Here is a 17,428-nt window from a genome sequence, read left to right as displayed (position 1 = left end):
TCATATATTGAAAAAGTGATGTATGAACGAACAAATCAAAGGAGATTTTATAGAAAGCTGTTCATTTTATTACCCATAAATACTTTATTTTGTAATTATACACATAGATTAATAATAGAACAATTGAGTGACATTGAAAATTACACTGAAATATTATTAAGTTTCTTATGGATTATTAAAAATAATATCACAGGTGCTCTCCATAAAACAGTAATTGTAATTGTAATATGTTAAGCAAATAGACATAAGCAAATGATCTGGGTATTTCACAGTACTAGAAATGATGCTTCCAGGGATCATTTTTCTACTTATTTATATCTTCTTACTAATTTGGTGTCATGTGTTATAGATTTGTGATTGAGAAAAAGTGGCCAACATGTCAGTCACTCTGCAAAGTATCAAGAAGATTGGGGAGGACAATAAATCATTTGAATCGGATGACTCAGGTAAATGAAAAAGAGCTAATCAAGCAAAATTCTGGTAAACAAGCATCTTTTGGGGGATTTATATTGGTTTTTCGAAAGCAGAAGAACATTTTTGTGTTAGGAAAAAAAATCATACAAGCTACAATTGTGTGTCCAATGGCTGAGACCAGCTATAGTTGTAAATTATAGTAGTCTGTATACCTACATACTTATTTTGTAATATACCTTCACCAATGTAGGAATTCATAAATACTTACAGGAGGGCTTATCATTAAATTAAATGCATGGCAACGATCAGTCATATGCATTAATTATCATGCGGTTTGATCCAATTATTAAAAGTGAGACACCAGCAAACATACTTTGAAACATATACAAGTTGCTGAAAGAATTTACATTCTCCATATAGCATCTTTATAAATAAAAAATGCAGTGGTTGCATCAGAATGGATTGTACAATTTGTGGAGTTTCTTTTGTAAATTGTAACTATGAATTTTTATTTTGGCAGATAACTACAAGAAGAAAGAGTAAGTATCATATTAAATATTTATGAAATCATTACACAGGCTGATACACTTAATTAACATTTTCTTTCAAATAGTTCAAATTTAAATGATTCATCTTAATGACTAGTATTTTTTTTGACAATTTGCAGGCGTGATAGATGGGTAGATGATGATGATGCAATTTGTAGAGATAGCATAAGTCACTGTATAAAATGGGAGATTTGACTCCATGTAACATAATGTGTGTTTCACGATCGTTATATCTATGGATCAACTTTAAATGAAATACAACAAATTAAAACTGAGAAGTAGACAGTCACCTAACTTTTTTCCTTTCTGAGCAGAAATCTATATGAAAATGGAGAGTCGTCTTTAAAGAAAGAAAAGTAAGTACTGTATTTGTTGCTGTGGTTAAAATCTCCTGTAATTATTTATTTCATAATGCCTTGAGAGATTGGAAAAACATTGTGAATAACATATAAAATTTTCTGTTTGCCACAGGCCAAAAAGCAAACATGCGAGTGATAGCATTAGAGTTGGATTCTTCCAGTTGGTAAGAAGGCTTCCTTACGATGAAATATTACTGTCCACCCAAATGCCCATAATCAAGACACTAGGAAAATGATTGGAGTAACAAAAAATTAAGAAATCGAGAAGGATATACAATCTCTCTAGTCTCAATGAGTGTATTCCATTGTATTCAACACTTTGATTCCCAAAGTTTATTTAGAGCTCTTTTAATACAAACATATAGATGCGTAATGACCACAGAAAAAAAAACCATGTGTGCCATCTATATCCACAGTATTTACTACCCTTTGAAAAGAAACAACTGCACCTGACATTGGGCAAACATTACTATACACCATTCCTTATTGAAATATGAGATATTTATCTAATTAAACCCTTTTCTCCTCCCCAGTTTAGATTTTCTACCTGCTATGAAACTTTTCTGATGGTCTGTGGGGGCTTCGCTGCAGTTATTCACGGAGCAGCCCAGCCATGCATGTTACTCGTTTTTGGCCTCATGATTGACACATTCATTTTATATGACATTGAAATACAAGAGCTCGAGAACCCTAACAAAACGTGTATCAATAACACCATCATGTGGATTAATGAATCTTTTGAAGAAGAGGGAGATAATGAGACTACAAGCTGTGGGTAAGATGTTGGTAGAAATTACTTACATTGTTGACTGATGGATGGGGTCATTCTATGTACCCAAAATGGGGGACCATGACATACAGTACTTACTAGACTCAAAGCCAATACCTGGCTCAGTGTGGTGACAAGAGGATGTGCTTGAGCCAGCATTTAGCCAGAACTGGAACTGGATTAACCCCCTCCAGTAGCAGTAAACTGGACTAGGGTTGTAGCTTAGCATTGTGTTATCTTATGATGGACTATGGCTGTTTCACCAACCTCTTCTCACTAGTGCCGCTGACTCCCTTATTTTCTTGCATACAGATACAAATCCCACCAAATCACCGAATGCAACCAGGATGTACAATATACACAAACCACATGTCTCTTTGCATGCTTATGCGCACCCATTACACATACCAAAAGCACGCAGCCTGTTCTTATACCCTCTTATTCCTCCGTAACCCTCAGTAGTGTTATGCATTTGACTGCTATGTTAGAACTCAAAACAATTGTCAATGTTTGCTTACAGCTTGCTGGATATTGAGGCAGAAATGACAAAGTTTGCTCTGTACTACGCAGGGATTGGGTGTTCTGTGCTCTTTCTTGGTTATGTTCAAGTAAGTACACATTTTCTCACTTTACTTTCACTGTTTCCATTTATCTCAGTAGGATCTTCAGTATAAAGAGCAATTCCTGTGCAAAGTAGTGCCATCACCATAACAACCAAATAATCCTGCTGCTTTCATTTTTGAACGCTAAGCACAAGTATTGAGATAAATGTATCTAACATATTTATGCCAAAGAAGAAAATCATTCTTATACAACTAGATTTTTTGTATTTACTTGTATGAAGCAAATTGATATTAGCTTTATAGAAGAGTTCTGACATCATATGATGTTTTTTCCCCCCGATATGCCCTATGAAATTATGAAATGGCCAAATTAAGTTGAATCATAAACTTGAAAGAATAATAATAAGTTCACTTACACTTTGTTCCTACCTGGAAAATAATAATAAAGGCTAAAAAGGACAAATGGAAGGGAAATATTTTCCGTGGAGCATTACAAATGACTAGAATTTTCTGTACTTTCTGAACATCTCGGTTCGCGGTTGTTGAGCAATGTACAAATAAAAGATGTGTTTTCATGCAAAATATCCACAATTTTAAAAAAAAGCGCACTATGCTCAGAGACTGACTGATACTTGGGTAAATGCAGAGTAAAATAAGGATACATTTTTGCAGGCAATAGTTTGAAAATATTCCACAAAATGGAAAAGATGTGTCTACAAATATTGCATGTAACCTTTGTTTTACCACCTACTCAGATTTGTTTTTGGGTCATGGCAGCTGCCCGGCAAATTCAGAGAATAAGAAAGTTGTACTTTCGGAAAGTCATGAGAATGGAGATTGGTTGGTTTGACTGCACGTCTGTAGGTGAACTGAACACCAGGATGTCTGAGTAAGTATAACGGTTATAAGGTTATGAACCTAGAAATCTCATATATTGTGAGGTTCCAACAAGACAAAACAATGAATAATGGATCAAGCCAACACATAATAATTAAACATCACATAATTGTGTACTGCTGTCTACTGCCCCAAACCTCACCACAGATGAATGTATATAAACTTATTTTAATATGCATTCTTTACCTGCAAGAAAGGCAGACAATCATTTATTTTCTAAAGATGGTACAGATCCAGAGCTGGAGGGTATTGCTCCCACCCCCTGCCACAATCTGAGAGAATGTTGGTTCCTATTCCCATTGAAAGCTTTTTGTGCATATGTGCAGGTGGTCTAGTTAGACTCCCTGGGAATTTAACGCAAACTCTAAGCATCTTGTACAAGAATATTAGCTCAATAATTAATTCCATAGGAAAAATACTACCCTTGCAGTGAATGGACTTGGGCAACTCACATGGTTCCCCAAACTAGTGGATCTGAGCCTGTTAACACTGTTTTAAAAAAAGAATATGACGAAACCTCACCAATTATTAATTTGCTACTTTTTATCATTGCAGTGACATAAACAAAATTAATGATGCTATTGCTGATCAGGTGGGGATATTTATCCAGAGATTCACTACATTCTTATCTGGGTTCCTGTTAGGATTTGTTAACGGCTGGAAACTGACATTGGTCATTATCGCTGTAAGCCCTTTAATTGGAATTGGAGCAGCACTTATGGCATTGGTAAGATTTTATAAGTTTAAGTAAAATGAAAAAGAAATACATAGTAACATAGTAACATAGTAACATAGTTCATAAGGTTGAAAAAAGACCAAAGTCCATCAAGTTCAACCTATATACATATTGTGTCCCTACTGTGTTGATCCAGAGGAAGGCAAAAAACCCTTATGAAGCAGATGCTAATTGCCCCATACCAGGGGGAAAATTCCTTCCCGACTCCAAATATGGCAATCAGAATAAATCCCTGGATCAACGTTCTGTCCCTATTAATCTAATATCCATAACTTGTAATATTATTGCTTTCAAGAAACACGTCCAGGCTCCTTTTGAACTCTTTTATTGAGTTTACCATCACCACTTCCTCTGGCAGAGAGTTCCATAATCTCACCGCTCTTACTGTAAAGAACCCCCGTCTGTGCTGGTGTAGAAACCTTCTTTCCTCCAGCCGTAGAGGATGTCCCCTTGTTATAGATACAGTCCTGGGTATAAATAGGTCCTGGGAGTGATCTCTGTACTGTCCCCTTATATATTTATACATAGTTATTAAGTCCCCCCTAAGCCGTCTTTTTTCCAAACTAAATAACCCCAATTCTGATAATCTTTCTGGGTACTGTAGTCCTCCCATTCCCCTTATTACTCTGGTTGCCCGTCTTTGAACCCTCTCCAGCTCCACTATATCTTTCTTGTACACTGGTGCCCAGTACTGTACACAGTATTCCATGTGTGGTCTGACTAGTGACTTGTACAGGGGTAGAATTATTTCCTTGTCGTGGGCATCTATGCCCCTTTTGATGCACCCCATGATTTTATTTGCCTTAGCAGCAGCTGCCTGACACTGGTCGCTACAGGTAAATTTACTGTTAACCAAAACTCCTAAGTCCTTTTCCATGTCAGTCGTCCCCAGTGTTTTCCCATTTAATACATATTCCCAGCCTGGATTTTTCTTCCCCATGTGCATAACCTTACATTTATCTGTGTTGAACCTCATCTGCCACATCCCAGCCCAAGCCTCCAACCTATGCAGATCCATTTGTAATCGTGCGCTGTCCTCTATTGTGTTAACCACGTTACAGAGCTTAGTATCGTCTGCAAAGATTGATACTTTACTATGCAATCCCTCTACAAGGTCATTAATAAATATATTAAAAAGAATAGGACCCAAAACTGACCCCTGTGGTACCCCACTAGCAACAGTCACCCACTCAGAGTATGTACCATTAATAACCACCCTCTGTTTCCTATCACTGAGCCAGTTACTTACCCACATACACACATTCTCCCCCAGCCCAAGCATTCTCATTTTATGTACGAGCCTTTTATGTGGCACCGTATCAAATGCTTTGGAAAAATCAAGATATACGACATCCAGCGATTCACCCCGATCCAGTCTTGAGCTCACCGCCTCATAAAAGCTGATCAGGTTAGTTTGACAGGACCGATCCCTTGTAAACCCATGCTGATATGGAGTCATACACTTATTTTCATTGAGATACTCCAAAATAGCATCTCTTAGGAAACCCTCAAACAGTTTACACACAACAGAAGTTAAACTAACAGGCCTATAATTCCCCGGGTCACTTTTTGTCCCCTTTTTGAATATTGGCACAACATTTGCTATGCGCCAGTCCTGGGGAACAGACCCTGTCACTATAGAGTCCTTGAATATTAGAAATAGGGGTCTGTCTATTACATTACTTAACTCCCTTAGAACGCGGGGGTGAATGCCATCTGGACCTGGTGATTTGTCTATTTTGATTTTTTTTAGGCGGCACTGCACTTCTTCCTGGGTTAGACAGGCGACATGTACTGGGGCATTTATCTCATCCTGCTGTATATTACCTGGCATTTCATTTTCCTCTGTGAATACAGCAGAGAAGAATATATTTAATAGATTAGCTTTTTCCTGATCCCCGTCTATAACTTCTCCCTCATTACTTTTTAAGGGGCCAACGCTTTCATTGTTAACCTTTTTACTATTTATATAGTTAAAGAACATTTTGGGGTTTGTTTTACTCTCTTTGGCAATGAGTCTTTCTGTCTCCAATTTTGCTGCTTTTATCTGATTTTTACATTTTTTATTTTTTTCCCGATAGCTTTTTAGTGCTTCCTCACTGCCTTCTTGTTTTAGTAGCTTAAATGCCTTTTTTTTGCCATTTATTGCCCCCTTTACATTTTTATTTATCCACATTGGTTTTCTCTTGTTCCTGACTCTTTTATTCCCATACGGTATGTACCTTTCACAGTGAGAATTTAAGATATTCTTAAAAATCTCCCATTGAGCGTCTGTACTCTTGTTTTTGAGGACATTTTCCCAATTTACAGTGTTAAGGGCTTCTCTTAGTTGATCAAACTTTGCCCTCCTAAAGTGCATAGTTCTTGTGGCTCCTCTAAGAGTTCCCTTATTGAAGGACAAGTTATAATGCATCATATTGTGATCACTATTTCCTAGATGTCCCCTGACCTGCACATTAGTTACTCTGTCAGGTCTGTTGGTTAATATTAAGTCCAGTAGGGCGCCCCCTCTGGTCGGGTCCTGTACCATTTGGGACAGATAATTATCCTTACTTATAGTCAGAAACCAGTTTCCTTTATGAGATTCACAGGTCTCGGTTTCCCAGTTTATGTCGGGATAGTTAAAGTCCCCCATAATAACCACCTCATTGTGATTAGCTGCCTTGTTTATTTGCTATCTCCAGTAAACAACAATTTTAAGGTTTATATAAAGATATCCCTGGGCAAATTGTGCAAGTTGTTATACAGGGCATTAATTTGATGGTAGTCCCACATATTATTTCACTGCCCCACAGCCTTCTTTGCTCTTACAATAAATTGTTGTTTACTGGAGATACGTTTATCTACCAACTATGCTGGGGATGAAACGTGGCCCTGGCACTTTAAGGCTAGTGGGTGCCAAATGTAATCAAGTGCATGTTACATTTTTATTGCAGCTTGAGGTAGTGTGTATCTGTTGGGCAGCACACTGCTGGCATGGTATGTTAAGCGTGTGTGTATAGGTGTAATTGTATGGTGGTAGTGAGTGTTACTGTATGTCAGTAGAGTGTGTGCATTAGTGTATGGTGTTATTTTGTGTGTATCAGTATATGGTGTTAGCATGAGTGTGTGGGTGTATGTTAGTGTATGTTGTTAGTGTGTATATGTGGGTGTTAAGCCTAGGGTTAGAGGTGTGACAGTGTGTGTATGTATTTGTTAATTTATGATGTTAGAGTGGGTGGGTGTTAGAGTAAGTTTGAGTGTTAATGCATTTGTTTTAGTTATAGAGGACACACTGAAGAAATGCTGCACCCAGGTACCGATACCCTAATCTCACCGATGAAAGCAGCAACATTAATGCAAAAATGTATCATTTTTCACAGCATGGAAGAGGGGAAATTGCCCAAACATAGATTTCTTCTTTAGGATAGCATTTGCTGATGTTCAGTTTATAACTTATACATTTATTTCTCATTTATTATATCCGTGTCCTTAGGCTGTGGCGAAATTAACAGGTAGAGAATTACAGGCTTATGCCAAAGCTGGAGCAGTTGCAGATGAGGTCCTCTCTGGCATAAGAACAGTAGCTGCTTTTGGTGGAGAACTGAAAGAAGTTGAGAGGTATGAAATATTCATGTTAAAGGGAGTTTGTTAATGTAGATTGTATTCAGTATTATTCAGATTTATTCAGCTGTCCCAATTTAGTCCACTGCAGGTATAGTTTATTTTGTTGAGAAAAGGGATTGAAAATCTAAGTTGTAATAACTGTGGAGTAGAATGGTTGATTTTTATTTTGCACACAGATCATTGTATATTTTGGAAGCTAGTTTTATATATTTTAGTGGAAAATTGACTCTCATTGTTTATGGGTCACATGAACTTGGATATAAAGGTGTGCAAATCAGATTCATGCTCGGTAAAAGCTCTCTGAACAACTAGAGTTCCTGTGTATACATTTTATGATAAACTTATACATTAAAATCGAACTGAAGAGTGAGAGTATAACATTTTAGTATCTTAGTTGCAAATGTGCTGGGCTTCTTCTTGTCACGATCTGAATGCTCATTCAATGCAAGCGGTGTTTATTAGATGTCCCGCTAAAAAGGTCTCATAACAAAACATTAAGTGTTTACATAGCACCTTTATCCCAGTGGGACTCTCAGAATGAACTGAATCGGAGGCTGAATAAAAGATGTTGTTAATACTCGATCGATGGTACTCATTAATCAACTTCTGAAGGATGAAGGGCTGAGTTGACACTTTTGGGAAGCAGAACCTGTGACCCTGAGATTTGATCAGGTTCTGAAGTCAGGGTATTTATCAACTGGGATATCTCACCAGCTTTCCTAGCGTTTGTTTCTGTTATGCCTGCTGCACTATATAGAAATTCTTATCATGCATTGGAGTAATTCTTCTTTTTTTATTCTATTTCACACAGATATGACAAAAATCTGGTGTATGCCCAGCGTTGGGGAATAAGAAAAGGTGTAATAATGGGGTTTTTCACTGGATACATGTGGTTTATTATCTTCCTGTGTTATGCTTTGGCCTTTTGGTATGGATCCAAACTGGTCCTTGAAGAAGAGGAATACACTCCAGGAAACCTTTTGCAGGTAAATGACAATAATGCAACAAGCCATTAACAGGTTTCATCTCAACATGAATAATAATAAATTATGGATCCATCCAGATGTTCTTACTTCTCTTCATCGTGGAGAACCAGTGCCCAAATATTTAAGTGTTTAATTCCTCTAAATGTTGCTTTTCTTGTAAATTCTTGTCTAAAATATAAGGCAATTACTTACTTTCCATTATAATCTAATATAATTTACATCTTGTCCACGGTGGCTTCATAGAAGATGGCAATTCATTCAATACAGCACCTCCTCTGATAATTATGTTTTCTTGCATTGCAGGTGTTTTTCGGTGTGTTGGTGGGTGCTTTGAATCTAGGACAGGCATCGCCTTGCTTGCAAGCCTTCGCCTCTGGAAGGGGAGCTGCCACCAACATTTATGAAACTATTGATAATGTAAGATTTTGTCATAAGATGTATTGTAATTTAAAGTGCCAAAATAATTGGTTTAGATAATCAATAGCCAGCGGGCAGCTCTCTAGTTTTATTCTAAATTATGATTCCAACGCTTCTGGACCACCTTCATTGTCATGAAATGTGTCATCTTTCTATTCACCTACAACTTACCGTTTCAACAATAAAACCTAAAGAATGCATGGGTTAATAATTATTGATTATACAAAGAGCAAAATGTTTTTTAGATAGAAATATATTTAATACTTATTTTAAGATAAAATGACAGGCAATACTCATGTCTGCTGACATGCTCTTCGCCGAGTTTCTCTTATTATCTATGCATATGGAAAGTCTGCTTTCATAATTTAAACATACAAAAGTTTGTACCACTATTTTACATTCAATCAAAGTAACCCATCATGAGGTTAAAGAAAAGCAGAATTTGATTGCAGATAAGAGCCATTCAACACATCCAATCTGCCTGTTTTTTTCCTGCGTCAAGACTCAATCCTTAATCAGTGCTTAATTCAGGATAGCGTTATGCCAATCCCTTGTATGTTTATATTCCATAAGTGTATTAGCCCCTACCATTTCTGCTGAGAGGCTGTTTATATATCACCCATTTAAATCATAAGGCAATGTGGAAAGAAGACCCTAAGCAAACGTTTCCTTTCTTCCTTCTGTCGTAGGAGCCAAAAATAGATTGCATGTCTGAAGAAGGCTACAAGCTGGATAAAGTGAAAGGAGAAATCGAATTCCATAATGTTACCTTTAATTACCCATCTAGACCTGAAGTAAAGGTAACTATGAAATATTATGTTCATGAAAGATAATAACGATAGACAATTAAAATACGATAAGATTCCGATCCAGATTCTTAATAGCATTTAATAGTTATTTTAGTGCTGTAGAGGTGAGTGATTCATCCCCATGTACTTGCCCAAATTTATAGGAGGTACTTTATTGGGAAAGAATATATTTTGAAGTTTGCATGGACAGTTACAGATCTAATCTCACAACAGCGATGCTCACCCTCGGGTCTCAGGCAAACAGTCCAGTAATTCTGTGTATCCCTGCCTGAAAACAAGTAATTGAATTCATTTTAATTGAGATGGGCTATTCAAAAACTTTGGCCCTTGAGGAGTGAGTGAGACATCCCTTGACAAGAGTGAGTTGTGGTCTTAACTAGAAACGTTTCCTTTTTGTAGATTTTACACAAATTAAACATGATTATAAAATCTGGAGAGACAACGGCATTTGTTGGGCCAAGTGGAGCTGGAAAAAGTACAACAATTCAACTTATCCAACGTTTCTATGATCCAGATGAAGGAATGGTGAGTGAACCACGTTTGATACTCTTTTTTAGTAACATTAAGGGATAGAGGACATGAATTGTGTTCATATTATCATACGACATTGTCTTGTCAATGTTAGTGGATTTGCTAAATCCATCAATGGTGGGTTGACTGGTTACCATACCTGGGAACTCTTCAGATTTCGCCTGGAGTCCCTGAAATGAGTTTGTCCATGACTACTCCCAACCCAGGCCCATCCTGATCCTGACACTCTATGGGGAGCCAGTTCTGTGTAACATGTGGTTATCTGTGCCTTCTTAACCATGACACACCCTTTCTGTTTTACATAAGGAAAAGGAGTATGAGTGGTATGGGAGGATAGCCCTAGGAAATTCCCAGTTATGCTGGTTAAATAGGATGAACAAAATTTTATTCTTATTAGTTAATAATGCCATTGATCTATTTCTACAGTATGTGTTTTTTATCATTTAATTTAGGTAATTAAAATATGGTTACTTGTTTATCAACTCAGGATTTTTTGATTTTGAACATTATTGAAAGTAGTTATGGAAGACGTGACATTAACTATTATCAATTTATTATTCACAGGTGACCTTAGATGGCCATGATGTACGTTCACTCAATATTCAGTGGCTACGCTCCCTGATTGGTATTGTAGAACAAGAACCAGTTTTGTTTGCTACCACAATCGCAGAGAATATTCGCTTTGGCAAAGAAAATGCAACAATGGAAGAAATAATCACAGCTGCAAAAGAAGCCAATGCCTACAACTTTATCATGGATCTACCACAGGTAATTATATTTATATATCATTTTTGTCTGTTGTCTAAATACTAAGATCCTGCTAGATTCTTAGGGTTTCTCTATTACCATAGAGTATCTATGCTATGTCAAAAATGTGGTCCTAGTGGATGGAGTCAGATGCCCCTAATGTAAAGGGTGATGATAGTATTAGCAGATGTTTTTTTGTGTCCCCATTCGACCCATAGGGATGGAGCACACTCCACTGATCGGCATTAGGCAGCATTATTATTGGCAGCCAGTATTGGAGTAAATTTGAATCAACAGGAGGGCTCTCTCACTTTATTAGAAGGAGACCCCGTTCACTTGTATTGTGGGCATTGCTTTCGAAAAAGGCGTCTTTTTAAGTCAAGCGGCTTTCATTAAGAAATGCAGAGTCTCTCAGTAAAGCAAAAAAACAGTAGCTTACTACATCATTTACATTGCTGCTGATTCCTATTGCAACTAAGACTTTTAAACTAAAAGTGCCTTTTTCATATCTTTTTTTTAGATCATATTTAATAAAAGTTGTTTTACTTTTTACAAAAAAACAGCTACCCCAATTCTATTGTTTACAGGATATTATTAGTGGATATGCATTAAAAGCATGCATCAGGCCCAAGTAATCAAATCAAATTTACAATATTCAGCAATGTAGATGATAAAGATTGCACTTGCATCAGTTTACTGTATTTGATAGAAAAGTCACACGTGAATAGTCAGGTATTTCACTTAAATGCTTTTAATTGCACATTATCTCCATAGTACAAACATTCAAACTTAGTGTTATACATTTCATGTTGTAAATTAAACAGTTATTTTTGTTAACATTATTGAAGCTGATACTTCGCATGCTTTCTTTGGGTACTACTCAAGTTAAGGTTGTTTGTTTTCTTAACTAAATTTCTCCTAATTTCCCTTGGATAATGATTGTCTGCAATAGAAGTGTTTGAGTTGTCTGTGCTTCTTTTTGTATATATATATTTTTCTAATTTCTCTCTTTTCCTCCCCTCTGTACATGACCCTGAATATTTTTCCTTTCTTGTGCTATCTCCAGCCCCTTATTTTCATTCATCCTATGTTTTTTTTCTTCTATTGCATCCCACACAATTCCGCTTTTTTCTTCTGCTTTCTCTAAGCCCTTATTCTGTTTTGAAGTATGTGTCCCATCTTCTATTTTATTCTTCATATTCCTTTGCCTCAACTCTTGCTCTCCCCTTTCTCTAGGGTGATGACCTTTCTTTCTCCCTTGTGTTTTATTGTCATTGACATCTCCTGTCCCTCTTACTTTATTTTGCTTCAATTCCTGTTCTTCACTTTCTTCTAGTGGTTTGCCATTATTTTTTCCTGGTTCCTGCCATTCCCTTTCCCCTTGGTGATTACCTACTCTTTTTCCTGGTTCCTGCGCTCCCCTTACTCCAGGCTGCTGAACTTCCCTTTGCCCTGAGATTTCACTATTACTCACATCTCTTATTCCTCTGGCTTTGTCGTGCTTGTTATGCGCAGGAGTCTGCCCTTCTCTTTCTCCTGGCCTCTGACCAGTTCTTTTTCCTGGTTCCTGCCCTTCCCTTTCTCCTGTTTTTTGACCTTGTTTTTGTCCTGAGAATTCACTATTACTCACATCTCTTATTCCTCTGGCTTTGTCGTGCTTGTTATGCGCAGGAGTCTGCCCTTCTCTTTCTCCTGGCCTCTGACCAGTTCTTTTTCCTGGTTCCTGCCCTTCCCTTTCTCCTGGTTTTTGACCTTGTTTTTGCCCAAGATGTTTACTATTACTCACATCTCTTATTCCTCTGGCTTTGTCATGCTTGTTATGTGCAGGAGTCTGCCCTTCTCTTTCTCCTGGCCTCTGACCAGTTCTTTTTCCTGGTTCCTGCCCTTCCCTTTCTCCTGGTTTTTGACCTTGTTTTTGCCCAAGATGTTTACTATTACTCACATCTCTTATTCCTCTGGCTTTGTCATGCTTGTTATGCGCAGGAGTCTGTCCTTCTCTTTCTCCTGGCCTCTGACCAGTTCTTTTTCCTGGTTCCTGCCCTTCCCTTTCTCCTGGTTTTTGACCTTGTTTTTGCCCAAGATGTTTACTATTACTCACATCTCTTATTCCTCTGGCTTTGTCATGCTTGTTATGCGCAGGAGTCTGCCCTTCTCTTTCTCCTGGCCTCTGACCAGTTCTTTTTCCTGGTTCCTGCCCTTCCCTTTCTCCTGGTTTTTGACATTGTTTTTGCCCAAGATGTTTACTATTACTCACATCTCTTATTTCCCTGGCTTTGCCATGCATATGGACCTTTCCTTCTGGCTGATGCCCTGGATGTTTAGTCTTAATTAGATCTCTTATCCCTCTGGCTTTGCAGTGTTTGTTGTGCCCATGATCCTGTCCTTTCCTTTCTCCTGGCTTCTGGTCTTTTTTCTCACCTTGCTCCTGCCCTTTTCTTTCTCCTGGCTTCTGGTCTTTTTTCTCACCTTGCTCCTGCCCTTTTCTTTCTCCTGGCTTCTGGTCTTTTTTCTCACCTTGCTCCTGCCCTTTTCTTTCTCCTGGCTTCTGGTCTTTTTTCTCACCTTGCTCCTGCCCTTTTCTTTCTCCTGGCTTCTGGTCTTTTTTCTCACCTTGCTTCTGCCCTTTCCTTTCTTCTGGCTTCTGGTCTTTCTTACCTTGCTCCTGTCCTTTCCTTTCTCCTGGCTTCTGGTCTTTTTTCTCACCTTGCTCCTGGCCCTTTCTTTCACCGGGCTTTTGAGTTTTACTTTGCCCTGGTGCACTTTCTTTTCTACTTAAATCCCTTAGTTCTCTAATCTTTTCATTCGTTTCACAGTCGCACTCATATTCATGTTCATGACTTGTTTCGGTAGTCCGTTCGTGTGCAGTTTTACTTTCATTCTGATTATGCCCATGATCACGCTGTGTTAGCTGGTTTCCTTTACATATACATGTTTTGCTGCAGGGTTGACCTAAATGCTCATTAGGTCTTGCATGTAGACCTGTAAATTTAGAAATCAGACTTTTAGTATGTGCATCACTAAAACATTGTCATTCTAACTCACAAATACAACACAAATGCCATTAGAAGAATTGAAACACATACTGACATAACACATGAAGCATTTCCTTCTTGTTTGTTCTTTCCGATGCTGCACTTCCCCATCAGTTACTTTAAATTGTGCTCTATTTACTCAAATCTTGAATACCTATTGCTTTGCCATAGTTATACTCATTGTTTGACCCAAATGCAATATCAGCTCTCTTCTTCTTTACCTAGACCTTCCTGATGCTGTTGTTTTTTTTCAACTCTTCCTTGCTTTTAAATTGTTTATTTTTCAATCATGATTTAAGTGGAACTGGACTCCCTTTATACTACCGTCTTTCTGATAGCAACCTCTTCTATTGGCCAGGATTTTCACCCATTTTCCCTTTTAATTGATTTTCTTTGTAGATAATGGTATCCATAGCAAAGGGCAGGACAAGAACATGTGAAACACAGCACAACTCTGTCTAAAGGGCACCTTCTAAATGTTAATAAGGCAGGATAAATGGGTGCAGGATTTTCATTGGGAGGGAGTAATAAGTCATGGATTTGAGAAAGAGTGAAGAGTAGTTTGAGAAGGAGACAGATTGTTATTTTGTGAAAAGGAATAGAATGTTGGGTTTAAGGGATAGGAGAGGAACTGATGGGGCTGGTGAAGGTATGAGCAATGGCAGTGGGAGAGGTAAAAGTAAGGTATAAGCAAGGTTGTGGGGTGTAGCATTGCCCCATTAGACACTGGAACCGGTGCCGTACCAGGTTGTGCCACAGTAACATAAGTCACGCCCTTATACTACATATACAGTCATTTTCTCATTGTATTTTCTACATAGACATATCTGAAATGTTTGAGTGATGTCAGGCTCCCATTATATGAATGGAGATACTTTATATTTGTTTACCTGATCTTTTTCTTTCAGATGTTTCTGGTAGAGCGATTGGATCTGTTCCATTATTTTTCTGATTCCTATGTATAAAGCTCTGTCCACTTTTAACAGCTGTATGATGTTCATTCTTCTCTCCTCCTCTTTGACCTGATTTATCGCCTACGCCTTGGGTCCTTTTGTTTATGTCTCGTTTAGTTCTTTCTTGCTTGTGGCCTTTAGTGTTTGTCACCTCCAGCTCTTCTCCCTCAGCTACATCCTGCACTTCCTCATCACCTAGGCCCTGCATTTCCCCATCACCTAGATCCTGTACTTCTCCATCATTTTGATCCTGCTCCTTTCCATCACCTCGACCCTGTGCTTCTCCATCACCTAGGTCCCGTGCTTCTTCATCATCTATACCCTGTGCTTCTCCATCATCTATATCCTGTGCTTCTTCATCATCTATACCCCGTGCTTCTTCATCATCTATACCCTGTGCTCCTCCATCATCTATATCCTGTGCTTCTTCATCATTTATACTCTGTGCTTCTTCATCATCTATACCCTGCGCTTCTTCATCATCTATACCCTGTGGTTCTCCATTATCTATATCCTGTGCTTCTTCATCATTTATACCCTGTGCTTCTTCATCATCTATACCCTGTGCTTCTTCATCATCTATGCCCTGTGCTTCTTCATCATCTATATCGTGTACTTCCCCATGAACTTTTCTATTGCCTGACTCATGTACCTTCCTTCTCCCTTGCTTTTTGGTTTCTCTTGATTCAAGTTCCTTGCTTTCTAGAGATTCATGTTCTTTGCTGTCATCTGACTCATGTTCTTCTCCAGACTCCTGTCTTTTCTCTTCTTCTGATTCCATAGTTGTCCTTTCTCTAGAGTGTTGCTCATTGGATTGTGTTTCAGTTTCACTCACATCTCGAATCTCTCTTCCTTTACTTTGGTTATGTTCATTGCGTGCTCTATATGTTTGCCCTTGCTTGTTCTGACCTAGACTTTCTTGGTACTCTTTTGATTGCCTTTCCTTGAGTAAACTGGGATTGTTATCATAATTCGATGGATGAGCTCCATTTCCATTGTCTTCATTCTGAGATGTGCCATTTCTAGTAGCAAATATGGGTGGGGTTTTTTCCCCCCTTTCCTGTTGAACTGGTCTTGTCTTTAGAAGCTTCTGTTCTCTGTGTTCCTTCTGTTTTGAAACTATAGCTATGGAAGCAAATTAAAATAGTAAAAAAATAATCAGAAGAGATACCACATACAACCGTGATAACCCAGTATTGAACATGTCAAGATAAATAGGCTATGTAAAGGGTCAATCGTGAAATTAGTTTTTGTTAGCTAGTCAACCTCCTTTAAAGGCCCTCTTCATCATTTGCACAATATGATACCTTTTAGAGGGTAAGAAGATTACCTTTTTTTTTTTAGTACTTTATTCTTTGGCATTATATTTTTAAAGGTATGTTTATTAAAATTATGTTATTATCAAATGTGCTTTTAGTTTACAAACCTAAAAAAAAAACATTTCAAGTTAATGCTAGAATAGTATTATTATATTAGGAGTGGCAGTATGAGGCAGAGTTTTGCAGATCTTCCAAAGTTTGAAATATAAATGTGGTGTACATTCATTTCCATAATGTTTATCTTAGTTCCATTAACCAATTAACAGTTTAAGTAACAGTTTAATGAAACACTGCATAGTAAGAATTCAAAACCCAGTCAAACAGAAGCAGACATAAATTTTATCAAAGGCATGCCATCATGATTTAAGTTGTTTATAAACAAATGATCTTACCCTTTTTTGTCTAAAAATCGGCATATTCAGTATGTCTATTGTGTGGAAAAAAAAGTGACAATAGCACAAATAGTGCAAATATTGTTTTTAGCTTATATTGACAGAATTGTATTTTATTTTGCCAAATGGTGGAATGTTTTTATCCGGTTTTCGCACACTATAACCATACCGAATCTGTTGCTTGCTGCCATGCTCAGATTTACTCATGACTGGCTCATGCATTCCAAGCCCTATGTATAAAGTAGCAGGTATACTCAGGTTAAAGCGCCCATGTAACAGTGACTAACGAATACAAAAATGACATAGCTTTTGTCCTTATCTGCACATTCTCACCCATAATTCAAAAAGAA

The 17,428-nt window shown here is 37.7% G+C and overlaps 1 protein-coding gene across 1 annotated transcript in view; it reads left to right on the top strand.

Moving 5' to 3' along the window:
• Positions 1–373: 373 nt before the first annotated feature.
• Positions 374–17,428, top strand: part of LOC149285928 (bile salt export pump-like) — a 29,687-nt gene continuing 12,632 nt past the window's right edge. The window contains exons 1-13 of the mRNA XM_089494654.1: positions 374–446; positions 935–953; positions 1,434–1,485; positions 1,855–2,096; positions 2,611–2,698; positions 3,409–3,542; positions 4,106–4,277; positions 7,762–7,886; positions 8,704–8,878; positions 9,182–9,295; positions 9,985–10,095; positions 10,504–10,629; positions 11,200–11,403. Of these exons, the coding sequence (XP_089350780.1) occupies positions 377–446; positions 935–953; positions 1,434–1,485; positions 1,855–2,096; positions 2,611–2,698; positions 3,409–3,542; positions 4,106–4,277; positions 7,762–7,886; positions 8,704–8,878; positions 9,182–9,295; positions 9,985–10,095; positions 10,504–10,629; positions 11,200–11,403 (1,632 nt within the window). The 5' untranslated portion in view covers positions 374–376. The remainder of the gene's footprint in view (positions 447–934; positions 954–1,433; positions 1,486–1,854; positions 2,097–2,610; positions 2,699–3,408; positions 3,543–4,105; positions 4,278–7,761; positions 7,887–8,703; positions 8,879–9,181; positions 9,296–9,984; positions 10,096–10,503; positions 10,630–11,199; positions 11,404–17,428) is intronic.

The sequence above is a fragment of the Sceloporus occidentalis genome, unplaced genomic scaffold (assembly GCF_023333645.1).
Source record: "Sceloporus occidentalis isolate IW3139 unplaced genomic scaffold, rSceOcc1.0.p SCAF_74, whole genome shotgun sequence".
Lineage (NCBI taxonomy): Eukaryota > Metazoa > Chordata > Lepidosauria > Squamata > Phrynosomatidae > Sceloporus > Sceloporus occidentalis.
The sequence above is the reverse complement of the archived record's forward strand: the minus strand, read 5'-3'. Positions and strand labels throughout refer to the sequence as shown.